Source organism: Marmota marmota, unplaced genomic scaffold (assembly GCF_001458135.2).
Source record: "Marmota marmota marmota unplaced genomic scaffold, marMar, whole genome shotgun sequence".
Classification (NCBI taxonomy): domain Eukaryota; kingdom Metazoa; phylum Chordata; class Mammalia; order Rodentia; family Sciuridae; genus Marmota; species Marmota marmota.
The window spans coordinates 64,499,894-64,514,373 of record NW_026000174.1 but is presented as its reverse complement, the minus strand read 5'-3'; the positions used below and the strand labels follow the sequence as shown (position 1 = coordinate 64,514,373).

General features: G+C 47.2%; 1 protein-coding gene across 1 annotated transcript in view; it reads left to right on the top strand.

The window, feature by feature from the left end:
• Ahnak (AHNAK nucleoprotein) overlaps positions 1-10,406 on the top strand; it is a 98,283-nt gene extending 87,877 nt beyond the window's left edge. The window contains exon 6 of the mRNA XM_048788992.1: positions 10,115-10,406. Within this exon, the coding sequence (XP_048644949.1) occupies positions 10,115-10,122 (8 nt within the window). The 3' untranslated portion in view covers positions 10,123-10,406. The remainder of the gene's footprint in view (positions 1-10,114) is intronic.
• Positions 10,407-14,480: the final 4,074 nt, after the last annotated feature.

Below are 14,480 nucleotides of genomic sequence, written 5' to 3'. Positions count from 1 at the left end.
GGTAGAAGACCCCAGCTAATCTTCTCTAGATCCCACAATTCTGGGACCAGGGGCTGTGCCCATCTTGCTGATATCAAAGAACCTCTTTCCTCGACAAAAAAAGATTTAGCCATCCAAGAAGGGGAATGGTGTGGAGAAGCAGTGTTGGCCGTAGGCACACCCATAAGGAGAAACTTTCTGCTGGGTTAATTGATGCGGGGTAGGGGGGGCAGGTGGGATGAATGCTGAGAAGGAGCCTCCGGACTTGATGCTCAGTGGACTCCACCTGAGGCTCTTGAGAGGGTGGTTCCCAGGGGTTGCTGACCTTCACTGCAGACTGCAGGCTCTTCAGAATCATGGGGAGCCATTCAGGAGGCGAAGACTGTTTGCTGTTAAAGGTGAGAGTGGAGTGGGGACAGTCACTGGACTCAGGAGGTAGACTCAGGAAAGCTTTTCAGTTTGGGGCTGACTTGAAGATGAGTATAGGCTGAGAAAGGGGCCAGCAGGGGAGAGGGTGAAGATTTGAAGCAAGACAGGCTAGTTGATCCTGCATCCCCTGAAAGAGATCAAATTGCCAAGGTGATGGCTGACACTGTGACCAATGGGAAGACTTTTCTGAGAAGATTCAGATGCCTTCTCAGACAGGAGGGCAGGAGGGCAGGATGGTGAGCCCAGCCAGGATGGAGATTGCTCTCAGCTTGTGAAATGGGTCGGCTCATTTGGAGATTGAATCCATGATCTTGACTTTCTCCTCCTCTTTGTAACATCCTGATATCAACCACATTTAGGTTGCGCAAAGTGGTGCAGGCCTGTGATTCCAGTGACTCAGGAAGCTGAGATGGGAGGATGGCAAGTTCAAAGCCAGCCCCAGCAACTTAGTAAGGCCCTAAGCAATTTAGTGAGACCCTATCTCAAAATTTAAAAGATAAAAATAAAAAGGGCCGGGGATGTGACTCAGTAGTAAAATGCCCCTGGGTTAAATCCCCAGTACCCACCCCCCAAAGAGGTCTCACATTTAGAGTTTTACACTAGGAAGTCCAAAGACAAAGCCCTGGGCTTGGGTCTTCTTTCCAGATGGACGGAACTGCCATGTGCCCAGCCATGGGTGGGGCTTTTATGGACACAATCTCAGGGTGTAGATCACTTAAGCAGCCTGGCCCCAGCAGGTCCTGGGGAGCTGGGTAGGCTGCAGGCTGGAGAGAATGAACCATGACTTGGGCAAACAGGGCTTGGGGCTCAGGATTAGTACTTACAAGTTGGGATTCTTTGGCCTCCTCTAAGTCTGTGCCTTCATCTGCAGAGGGTTGGGAAGTGGCAGCTCACCTCCATCCTCTGCTCACTTTTTTTTTTCTTTTTTGGGGGGGAGTTCCTGAAGATTGAACCCAGGGGCACTTTACCACCAAACCACATCCCTAGCACTTTTTATTTTTTGAGATTAGGGTCTCGCTAAGTTGATGTGTATGGTCTCTAACTTGCGATCCTCCTGCCTCAGCCTCCCCCGTTATTGGGATCACGGGCCTGTGCCAGCGTGCCAGGCTCCCTGCCCACTGTTATAAAGTGTGCTGGCTCCTCATGGAGATTAAACAAACACCTTCTCGGCCCTTCCACCACCCGTCCCTGGAGGAGCCCAGTAGCCCGGCCTAGGATGGTGCTTTTCGTCACCATTCCCCCTGTTCTTGACTTCTGGCATCTTTTCCCCCTTTGTTTTGGGGAATGATGGCATGGGGCCCAGCTAGTAGGACTGACAGCCAAATCTTTCTCTTCTATTTATTCAGATGGTAGCCATGGATGCAGCAGAAAGCAAACAGAAGTTTGACTCGATATATGAGCTCAATATTCCACAACATTTGAGGCTGGTGTCTACTTACGTAGGAGGCATAAAACATAACATTATGTTTAAATGAATAATGGCACCAACAGAAAAAGAAAGTGCATTTTTAAGACAAAGTTCTTGGTAGGAATGCTCAGATGCTACGCTGGCCTGATTAATGCCTGCTCCGTGGGTCTCCTCTTCTGGCATTCACATCCGGGCTGTCTCATGGGTACGAGTTCAGAAAGGAAAAGTTCTCTCTGAAGCCACCCCCTTCTTCTGGCAGGTGGGGTAGGACTTTGAGCTAAGCCGGGCTCTGTGTGTGTCTGTGGTGTTGTCGGGGAGGTTGGGAACCTGCGAGGAGCAGGACCCCTCTGTTCCCATCAAAGTTGCTCCTATCAGATCCTTCCTGCTCCTTGCCTGGGCTGTCTGGTGCCTGCATCTTTCTCTAAACAGAAAGCTAAATGGGGATTCCTTGAGTCTGTACCTGGGAAGTTCTTGGGAAAGTGTCTGGCTCTCCTATGGTCACATCCGCCCCCCCCCCCATGGAATCAGTCAGTCAGTCAACAAACACGGGAGGACCTGGAACTTGTGCCAGGTGGAAAAGAAGCTTCAGGTGCATCTTTGCCCTCAAGAAATCAGCACCTAGCTGGAGAAAAACAAGGTGTGCCATGGAAATCAAGAACTGGGAGGCCTCTGGGAGCAGCCCTTCCCCGTGGCACGGACATCCTGGAAGGCCAAAAGTGCTGGGCGGGGCCTGCTCCTAGTCCTGGCAGCCGGAGCAGAGAGAAAGAGATTCTGGGATTCATTGTGCGGTTGTTTCTAATTTCCTTCTGCTTTCGAGATCCTCTTCTAAGGGAGAACAATGCCCTGAACACCGAGGCCCAGGCTTCCTTGGCTGGGCACCCGCCCAGCTGCGGGGGAGGCTGGCGCTCCACAGAGTACAATAGCCCAGCGCTGGCGTTGGGGCAGATGGGGTTTGACTCTGGACTCTGAGAATCGCTGGGGACAGTGGGGTTTGGGGCTGGTTTGGGTCCCCGCTTGTGGAAAAAGTCCCCTTCACCCCCGTCTCATGTATACAAGTTCTTGTGGAACTGTCCCTGTTTGCCAAGGAAGGACAGTCCAGGGGCTACCAGGTTCTCAGGCAGCTGGGTGGAGGGGCCTGGAGCTGCCAGCTCCCTCAGGACCTCGGTCTGCAGCCAAGAGCCTGCTGCTGCCACACCCCCAGCCGAGGAGGACAGAGGAGGCTCCTGAGAACCTCTCCCTGGTGGAAGGGTCCTGCGCTGCAGCTGGTATGTCCACAGCCAGGCTTGTAAGGCCAGCGGGGGGCAGGAGGCCTGTGTCCAGGGAGTGGGGTGGGGCTTCCCGCCCCTGCCTTCACACTTGGCCTTTCTTTGTAGATTCCAGTACATTGGCCAGCCCTTCTAGACCCTTCATCATCAGAAAAAGAGTTGTGAAGTGAAGGACCCACATGCGGAGAGGAGGAGAGAGGCTACAGGGGAGGGTGACCGAGGTCCCAGCCTGTGGAGCCTCGTGGGAAGGATGAGGTGGGAGTGGCAGGTGGAAGATGAGGCGGGAGGGGCCAGGCCACCCTGAGATGGCTATGGGGGGCAGCCATCCTGAGGGTGACAGGAGGAGGGGGTCCCATGCTTACATCACCCAGGTTCCACGCTCTCCCTGTCCTGGTGCCATTCTTATTTGTTGTTGTTGTTGTTTAAAATTCGTCTTCACACAGATCTGTTTTTAAGGCCTTGAGTTTGATTACAAAGAAACTTTTTTCATGGCTGTGAGGGAAGCCCAGCAGGTACCACTGGAGCCATCTTGAACTGCCTGGGCATCGTGTGAGTTCTCTGTGTAGGTCCACAGCAGGGTCTCCAGGCGCGTCTGACGGCCATGTTGGGGGGGGGGAGTAGGGTGATGTGTGTGACTTGTGTCCCATTCAAGATGCTCCAGAGCTAACAGCGCTGCTGCTTGGCCAGGCATTCCCTGGACTTCCTATCAGCATTCTAACATGGGAGAATGACAGCGGCTGCTTTGGTGACATGGAGCTGAGTCCTTATGTTTAGGACAACACCTAGTGTATAGTAAATGCTCCGCCAATGTTGACAATCACCGTAACTCACTGTAACTTGGGAGGTGTCTTAGTTCAGTTTTCATTGCTATCATAACATAACCTGAGGCTGGGTAAGTTATTATTTTTTTAAAAGGTGTATTTTGGCTCCTGGTTCTGGAGGTTAGAAAGGTGTCAGCATCCGCTTGGCTTCTGATGAGGGCTTCTTGCCGTGGCACAGTGGTGGGGAAGCAGAAAAGGGAAGTGCACTTGTGGGGAGGGAGTCCACGAGGGAGGGAGGGAGGGAGGGAGGGAGGGACAGGGGAGGCCGACCTGCTTCATAATAGCACTCCTCAAGGTAAATAATCCAGTCCCTTTAGACCTCAATTACTTCCATGAGACCTAACCCAGTCTGAGATCAAGAGAACCAACTTAGTCTCTCGAGAAAAGACATTAATTTGCTCATAAGGGTGGTGCCCCCATGACCTAATCATCTCCCCCCAGGCCCCGCCTTTTAAAGGTCCCGCCACTTCTCAATACCATTACCTTGGGGACAAGGCTTCCAGCACGTGAATCTCTGGGGTACAGACTGTAGGAGGAGGTTTTGGTTGAGGCTCTCACACCCTGGGAGCTTATCGTCTGCCTGCATGGAGACAGGACCAGGACAGGCACTGCCTCCAGTTACCCTCCTGCTCTCTCTGGATCTCTGCTGTCTCCACTGCGACAGGTGCAGCCAGGTGGCACGACCATCCTTTCCCTCATGATCATAGGATTGCACTAAGATACGATGATGGCACAAGTCACCATGAAATATCCATGATGTAATCAGTGGTCATCTTTGTCCCGTGGAGGCTCAGGCACGGGCTCCCGGGGATGGAGACTGGTGCGCATGTTCTGGGGGCTTGTTGGATCCATCTAGTCATGGGCTGTTTCTGGAAGGGCAGAAAGAGTTGGAGGGAGAAAGGAGCTGTGGGAAGCAATCCCAGGTTCCCGGTGGGACTGGAAACTGTGCTGCAGGCCCTGGAAGGCCGACTTCCTGTTTGGCCTGGCACTTGTTCTCCCACATTTTCGGCTCTGACACATCCTCTCCCTCCCCCTCTCTGGATCGCTCCCTCATGTGTAAAATGAGGGGGTTGCGTCCGATCATGTCTAAGGACACGTTAGGCTTGAGAAAGCAATGCTTCTGCCTCCCAGCCCTGCCACCCCTCACTTTTCCTTCAGGCCTCTTGGTTGGCGGTGAGAAGAGGAGCACAAAGCAGGAGAGAGAAGCAGGGACAGATGTGTGTCCTATAGCACCCAGGACAACCCCCCGCCCCCCAGCAAAGAATGGTCCAGTCCAAAATGTCAATAGTACTGAGATGGTTTGAGGGGAGGAGAGGCAGAAAGCAAATGCATAAATGCTCTACAAGTAATAAATGGTTGAATAAATAAAAGGAGAAATCTAGGGAGAAACCAAAATGCATGGCAGAAGCTTTATGTAGGAGAGAACAGAGAAGTCACCAAGTGGGGAGGATGTGCGGTCAAATGCTTAGAGCTGGGTGAGTGGCGTTTCAGGGGCTGGCCTCAGTACAAACCAGGGTTGAGGGGTGCTGTACTTGGATGCTGAACGCCCCCCAAAGGGTTCATGGGTTAAAGATCTGGTCCTCAGGGAGGTGGTGGAAGCTTGTGAAAAGTCAGGAGGCCCTCAAACAAGACACTGGCCCCTCCTTCTTTCTCACTTTCTGGCTCTAAAGAGAGCGGTTTGCTGTACCAGACGCTCCCTGCCGTCAGCATCTGGCACCCCCAACAGAAACCCGAAGCAGAGGCTCTGCTGGATCTTGAACAGGAACCTCTGAAACCATGGGCCAAAGGAAACCTTCTTCTTTTTATGAGTCAACTATCTTGGTTATTTCATTATAATATCAGAGATCTGACTAACACAGGGGAATTGATGCCACTCTCCCTTGTCCTTCATGGTTTGCTTTGGAAGATGCCACCCCCAGTTAGGGACCTGTATTAGTCAACTTTTTTACCCCTGTGACCAAAATACCTGTCATAAACAACTTGGAGGAGGAAAGGTTTATTATTTTGGCTCCTGGTGTCAGAGGTTGTCCATGGTTGGTTGGCTCCAAGACAGAAACCTCACGGCGGAAGGGCTTAGCCTTGAGCCGTTGGGAAGCAGACAGGGAGTGAGGCAGATAAAGTCCCCAAGAATACACCTCTACTGGGCTACTGCCTCCAGCCAAGCCCTGCCTCCTCTCAGTAGCCCATTCAAATTATCAATCTGTGAATGGATTAACCCACTGACGAGGTTGCAGTCCCCATGATCCAATCACTTCCCCAAAGCCTCCCCTCCGAACATCGCTGCATTGAGGGCCAAGTTTTGAACACTGGTGCTCTGGGGGCAGATTCCAGATCCAAACCATAACAGGACTTATGGAATTTTAGCAATGCAGCCAGGTCGGCAGTGGTGCAGGTTGGTGTCACATGACTGCCTTAGGGTAACACTGGATGTCCAAAGTCTCTGGTGATCATCACCAACTGAGCTCTAACATGGGAGCTCCGTCATGACTTGTTTTCCTACAAGACCTTTGCTCCTTAATGCAATAACAACAAGCCTGTTATGTCCAGCTCTAGAGGAAGATGTCACGTAAAGCAAGATTCAAAGATAGAAACAGAGAGAGAATGTCTTCACAGCTTTAAGTATGGGAAAAAAAAATTTTCTAAAACAGAACACAAAAAGTCAATGAATTGGATTTTATCAAAATTGAAAGTCTGGGGCTGGGGTTGTGACTTAGCAGGAGAGCACTTGCCTAGCACGTGTGAGTCCCTGGGTTCGACCCTCAGCACCACATAAAAATAAATGCATTGTGTCCAACTACAACTAAAAAATAAATATTTTAAAAAAGAATTAAAAGTCTCTCTCCATCAAAAGGAGCCATTTGAAAAATGAAAAGGGGACACAGGATACAGCTCATATGCATGAGGTTCTGGGTTCAACCCCAGCACCAGAAAATGCTATTAAAAATACTATTACTACTAATAAAAAATGAAAAGGCAAGCTCGAACTCAGAGATGATCTATATACCTGCAATGTGTATATTTGCCAAAGTATTTGTTTCCAGAATAGATGAAGAACTACAAATCAATCAGAAAAAGAAAACTGATTAAAAATGGGCAAAAGACCTGAAAAGACATTCACTAAAGAGGATATGCAGGTAGCCAAATACCTATGCAAAGGTGCTCAGCACAACCACTCATCAGGAAAATGCCAATCAAGACCACAGTGGGACACTACTACCCACCTACTAGAGAGGCTGAAGTGAGAGGACTGCAGGACCAGACGTGGCTGAGGCTGTGGAACAATCGAAACGGCCGTGTCTCACTGTGGGTGTAGGGAAGTGGTACAATCATTTAGGAAAACACTTTGGCAGGTTCTGTTTAAGCTACAGATAATCTACTCTACAACCCAGTAATTCTACTCCCGGGTAAATATTCCCCATGCCAAGAAAAAGATATATCCAACTAGCTACTTGGGAGGCTGAGGTAGGAGGGATGGAAGTTTGAGACCAGCGTTGGTAGAATTAGTGAGACCCTGTCTCAAAACAAAATTAAAAAAAAAAAAAATTAAAACGGGCCGGGGGTGTAGCTCAATAGTAGGGACGCTTGTGTTTAATCCACAGAACTTGCCCGCAATGTGCACAAAAGATAAATATAAGAATATTCAAGGTGTTTCTACACACTTGCAACACCTCAAATTCCCATCAATGTAAGGCCAGAAAAAAAATGGTGGCATGTTCTTATATCAGAATACTCAATGATGGAAAGATTATGCATTCTCTGATTCCACAAATGCAAAGTTCAAGAAGAGACTAATCTAACCTATGATGAGTTAGACCCTGGTAATGTCTGGTTGGGATATGGACTGGGCAGGTGCATGAGGGAACATTTTGGGGTGCTGTAAGTTCCACTGTCCCCATTTTACAGAGCCGGTGTTGGTTATATGAATGCATGTATGTACATGATGGTCAAGCTGTCCATTAAGATGGGTCCCTTGGGCCAGGGATGTGGCTCAAGCGGTAGCTCGCTCGCCTGGCATGCATGCGGCCCAGGTTCGATCCTCAACACCACATACAAACAAGATGTTGTGCCGAAAACTAAAAAATAAATATTAAAAAATTATCTCTCTCTCTCTCTCTTTAAAAAAAAAAAAAGATGGGTCCCTTTATGTGATTTACTGAATGTATATGATACGTCTATTTAAGAAAAAGTGAAAAGAAATGCAGATGATTATGTCCAAGGGAAGCAATAACAACAATTATTTACTGAACACTCGATAGATATCAACTTGCTTTATTTCCCTTAATCCCATACAAAGCATCTGTCAAACAGATGTTTTCTCATTTTACAGATAAAGAAACTGAGGCTTAGCTATGTTAAATAACTCGTGTGAATCTCATCCCTGGTGAGTATAGGAGCCAGGACTCGAATGCCACATTCTGCACTGTTGCCGCTTGGCTTGGGAACTTGAGGGTGATTCTTGGTTTTCTGCTTTGCTGACAACTTCCTTAAACATCAGGTGTTGGAGAGTCCATTCTTTAAAGAGAACTTCATCACGGGTCCTGGTATTCTGGGAGCCTAAAATCCCCCTAATTCTTTAAAAAAAATGGACTGGGGAACCCAACCTCTTAATGCACCCTTTCCATAAATTTGTTCCAGTGGAAAAAGATCCACAGCTTCCTACCCACACTGTTCATCCCAACCATTCTGTTAAAAATTCTCTGAGAAAGAAAGGGGGTGGGCTATAGCGATCAATATTGTGAGCCACGTTTAAGTTCCAGTTCTTCTCCTTTTAAACTGTGAGGCTCCTGAACAGTTATTTAACTTCGCAAAGCCTTTGTGTCTGGTCTGCATAAAGGAGACAGTGGCATTTACCTTGCAGTCTCATTGTGGGGATTAAAAGAGGCCACGCTTAGGAAGTGCTCAGTTCAGCAACAGGTTTATAGCAAGTGCTCAGTAGAGAGAAGGGTAGAGATATCACAGTTTTTGCTTCATTGGTGGCCCGCTCCTTCCAAGGCTCTTACAGAGGCTTAACACCTCCCCTCTATGTGTTAGTGTGTTTGAGTTACTATAACAAAATGCTTGAGGCTTAATTAGCTCACTGTTAGCTCTGGAGGCTCAAGGACATGGCACCAGCAGCTCTGCTCTGGAGAAGACCTCTTGGCATCCCACTCACCACATCCAAACCACAGCACCCTCTTGACAATCAACACACATTTTTTATTATATTAATTAATTTGAAATTTAATTGGAATAAAAACTGTGTGAATAATTTCTCCACAAAGGGTGCATATGCTGACAGAATGGGGCAGAATCTCAGTGTTTGGGTGGGTCATTTTGAATTAGATGGCCACACAAAATGGGTAGAGAATCGGAAGTGTCCTTCCAAGTGGAGGGCCCGAGGAGAGAGAATCCTAGAGAGAGAGATGGAGCTTGGGAATAGTTAGCAGGCTATTTTGATGGGTGCCTAAGATGCATTAGGAATTAGTGGAAGATAAAGTTGGAAAGGAAGACTGGCTCCAGATGAGGCCTCCCCTAAGGTGCTCATGGGAGGTGAGGGACTGGCCAGTGTGGGTCCCAGGGGTGGTGACCTGCGCCTGACTCAGGCTGGAGCAGGTAGGCTCAGGGGGAAGGGGAGGGTGTGATTGATGAGAGATGAGGGACTCCTGAAGTTTTGTATGGGTTTAGGAAGCATAAAGAGGAAAGGGAAGAGAGAAAGTCAGTTTGGAGTTGATAACAGAAGGGATTACTTGTTCCTTATCTATTTAATTTTTTTTTCTGTGATGCTGGGGGTGGAACGCAGGCCTTGCAAGTGCCAGGTAAGTTGCTCTACATCTCCGGCTCCTAAAGAAGATTTCTTCATGGCTGAGGCTCAGGAGGGTGGATCTCTTCCTGGTTCCTCACCTTCATTTTCTATTTGGATGTTCTTGAGAACACACTGTCCTCTTCTGGCCTCGGACTTGAACAGGGGCACCCAAAGGACAGGCCCTGGCTTTCCACAAAGCTTCCTTTCTGCCCTCGCCAGCTGCGGGGAAAACCAGGCAGGGGGAGGCACATGCAAACCCCAACAGAACCAAGAGCAGGAGCTTCCAGATCCTTCTCCAAATGCAAGAGTTTGTTTCGATGCTCTACCAAAGGGCGAGGGTCCCTTCCTCCGGCCTGTGCAAAGCGTCCTGGTTGTATGGAGACATGCAAATAATGTTTTGAATAAAAATCTCTTTGTTGTTGTTTTACAGGGCTGTAGCCATGGCCAGGAAGAAAACCGCCCCCTCTGAAGGTTGTTTTTGTGGCTGTTCTTTGGAGCATTGTTCTAAAAATGGGAAATTGCATATTGCGGTGCCAGAGGAAACAAACACCTGCAGCTAAAGGGCTACCTTCCATGAGGTGGCTTTTCAGAGCACGCACGATTATAGCCCCAGCCTCCTCGGTTGGAGGCTGAGCAGAGACTCTATTGGTGCCCGTCTTTCTTTTCTTTTCTCTTTTCTTTCTTTCTTTCTTTCTTTCTTTCTTTCTTTCTTTCTTTCTTTCTTTCTTTCTTTCTTTCTCTCTTTCTCTCTTTCTCTCTTTCTTTCTTCCACTTTTTCTTTTTTTTTTTCTCTCTCTCTCCTCCCCTCCCCTGCCTTTCTCCACCCTTCTTTCTTCTCCCTCCCTCCCTTTCTTTCTTTTTAGTACGGGGATTGAACCCTGAGTGCTTTACCACTGATCCACACCTCCAGCCCTTTTTGTTTTTTATTTTGAGACAGGGTCTCACCAACTTGCCCAGGTTGGTTTTGAATTTGTGATCCTCCTGCCTCAGCCTCCCTCAGAAGTAGCTGGGCTCACAGGCGTGAGCCACTGTGCTTGGTTATTGGTGCTTCCCTTGCAAGGGTGTGGGTGTGGGCTTATGTTTGCAACTAGGGTGGGCTTGGGCAGCTAGCGGGTGCAGGTGATTATCCACTTATCCACCCAATAAACGTTTATCAAGCATCGATTCTGTGTCATCCCTGGTGGGTTTTGCTCTGCTCCTTTCCTGGGTGGTTGAGTCACCGGGAGGGGGGGATGCAGGCAGGCAGCTTTGCCGTCACTTCTTTATTCTATTTGGTTTTTCAGAGTCAGCGCATGATTACTGCCTCTGCCTCTCACTCTGAGGAGCCAGAGAGAACCTCAGCACATTCCCTCTTTCTTTTCTTTCTCCCTCTTTCTCTTCCCCTTACCCCTCTCTCTTTCTCTTTGATTAGTCTAAAAAAGTAGAAATGTAATTCTTAACATGAGGATCAATGCATTTCTTCAGACCCATGATTTTTCCATGTGCCTTGTCACCCACGGGGAGGACGGTCTGAAATTCTTGTTCTTTGGCAGTAGACATTAAGCGATAACTTTTGGGTTCTCTGGTTAATATTTAACATTTATCAACACTGATATAATTGCAAAATATTCAGGCCTTGAAACTGATTAAGCGTGAAATGAATGCATTTCAGATGGATTTGTGGTTTAAGAAGAATCTGGTTTTGTAAGCTGATTCCATCATCATTCACAACCAAGAAAGATAGTGACGAAGGGACCAATGGATTTCAAACTTTTTGGAATTTTTTATTACAACTTCCTGCCCATGTTATGCATGAATTCCTCAAATGAATCGGATGAGAATAGTGGATGTGTGTGCGGGGGTCTTCTTTGGGGGCCAAGGTTTTCTCTCTGGGACTACTTGGTTATTGATGTGAACTTGCCTAGAAGCAGAGAGAACTTGCCTAGAAGGCATGGAGGTGTGAACAGTGTTAATTTGGAATAAAAAAGAGTCTCGAGTTTTGTAACTGAATTTACAGCCTTATTTTCTACATTGGTTTCAAATTCTCACTAGAGGCTCAAAAGCAGGACCCTGTGCTGCAGATTCACATCCAAGTGATTTATTTATTTATTTGTTTGTTACCTGGAGTCTCTGATTTTTCTGCAATGAGTGGCAAGGTAACAAAAATGTGGTTCATAACTTCCTGGGGCTCATGTTCTAGAGAGGGGAATAAATATAAGCACATATGCCACAGTGAGATCAATGCACGACAGAGTGCAGGCTAGGAGCCAGGGGGCCCAGAGGCAGAGGGAGCCCCAGATCCTCAGGGCACGAGGAGTGGAGTGTAGAAAGTGAGGAGGAGCCCAAGCACTGAATCTTGAGAGAATCTTTAGGTGTCCAGATTTAGCAAATGGTTTTTTAAAAATGCAGGATGACTTGTTAAATGGATTTTTTTTTTTTTTTTTGGTAGAGGTATGTCCTGCGTAGAGCTTGGGTCATGAAGGATGGATGTGGTTCTTCAGGGGACTTTGGGAAGGGCAGGCACTTCAATCAAAGGAGCTGTTTGTGCAAAGGCATGGAGGTGTGAACAGTGTTGATTTGTTGTCTGTTTCAAATGCTCACGTGTGGGCTTCACTGTGGACTGACTTGGAGGGCAACCTTATTTCTTTTTTTTTTTTTTTTAATATTTTTATTTTTTAGTTTTCGGCGGACACAATATCTTTGTTTGTATGTGGTGCTGAGGATCGAACCCGGGCCGCACGCATGCCAGGCGAGCGCGCTACCACTTGAGCCACATCCCCAGCCCCAACAACCTTATTTCTGAACTTGTCCACCACTGCATCCCTGAACCCTCGGGCTGGTGGAGGAGCGGCAGGATTTGAGGTGGAGCAGGAAGCAGGGCTGTCCCTGGGAGCCCCATGAGCTGGGTGAGGAGTATGGACTTCTTCCACAAGAAACTGGTAGCAGGGAAGGATTTTAAACAACAGCGTGAAAGTACTGTTTGATTTTTGGCAATTGTGGGAAGAGAATTCTGCAAAGGGGCAAGACCGAAATCTTCAGGACCCTTTAGAAGGCAGATTAGTGGCCCCTCAAAGATGTCCACATCCTTATCCCCAGAACCTGTGACTATGTTAGGTTACATGGCAAAGAGAAATTAAGGCTCTTGATGGAACTAAGGTTGCTGATCAGCTACCTTGAAATGGGAAAATCAAGGGGCTGGGGATATAGCTCAGTTGGTAGAGTGCTTGCCTCACATGCATAAGGCCTGGGTTCAATCCTCAACACCACACACACACACACAAAAAAAAAAAAAAAAAAAAGAAAAAAGAAAAAAAGAAAGAAAGAAATGGGGAGATCATTCGGGCTTGCTGGAGTGGACCCAGGGTAATTCCCCGGGACCTTGAAAGTGGAAGAGCAGACAGAAGAGGAAGTCAGCATCAGAGACTTGAAGAAGCTGTATTAAGCTGGGTGTGGTGGTGCATGCCTTAATCCCAAGCAACTCAGGAGACTGAGGCACGAGAATTGCAAGTTCAAGTCTAGCCTCAGCAACTTAGTAAAACCCTCACTACTGTCCTGGGGCTGACAGGGAACCTGCTTCTGCCACAGAAGCCTAAGGGGGAATCCCAAAGGAAGAAGCTTGGGAGTTGCGTGTGTTGTGGTTGCACAGAACAGTGCTGAGCCATTGGTACAAACCTTCAGATATTTTATGTATCAACTAGATTTGTGTGGTACATTGGGAATCCATTCATTTGATGGGGGAACAAATCTGAATTCCCAACCTGGTTTATCAGTCCTGAAGCTGCCAACCATGCTTGCTAAGCTGACTCTATTTTCAGATTTTTTTTTTTTTGCATGTACTAGTTTTATAATTTTAGTTCGTTCATGGAAACATGCAGGGTGACTAACTACTGGTGACTCATCCTCACATTATCCCTGTGTGCCTGTTGATATATTCTGCAAGGGCTTGGGAGGAACATCCCTAATGACACGTTTCCGAATGCCCTGTGTGGCTCTATCATCATCCATCAAGGTTCCCTTTATCATCTATCTGAAGCTATTTGGAGTGACCATCACCCCATGGGGAATTACTATCCACAAATCCCTTGTTATTTGAAAATAACATGTCTTGCATCAGTTGCAAACTGGACATAATTTTATCCACATCATCTTGATAAAGTTGATGAAGGTTGGTTTTGCTTCCTCTTCCTGTCTTGTGAGTCACTTATAGATTTTTCTGCCAGGCTAACCTCAATTGTCTCACGTGTACAACTGCAGCTTTCCTACTAATCAATTAATCCAGGCTGTAATTGACAGGCAAAAGGACTAGCCCTTGGGTTTTGCAACGTGATAGCAAGGCTTGATAATTACCATTTGTCTTTAGTTATCTTCAAGAGTAAAATTCCTTCGGTTGCAGGTCATGGGAGTAAACAGATAATTTCACCCAGAGACACAGTTTTCTTGAAACCCATCAACAAATGTGGTCTTTCTCTTCTCTCAGCTCCTCCTAGGCAAGAATGTTAAAACTGGTAGAGTGCTAAAAATATATTTCTTGATCTCCCCGACCCCTTTGTTGATATACATTTGAAGTTTTTTCTTCACACTGTACTTAATACATCCCAAATGCAGAAAGCTTATATTCATACATTGGCTTTCTTGTGTTTTAGAATTTGGCATATTCATAGTGAAAAATGACTGATTTGATAAATGTATATTTGCATAATACAATCTTGGACTTTTTCCCCTCCTCCTCTTTCTTTTCTTCATTCTTCAAATGTAAAACCCATTGAGGTTCATTAAAATAAATAAATAAATAAATAAATAAGGCCAGGGCCTGAACC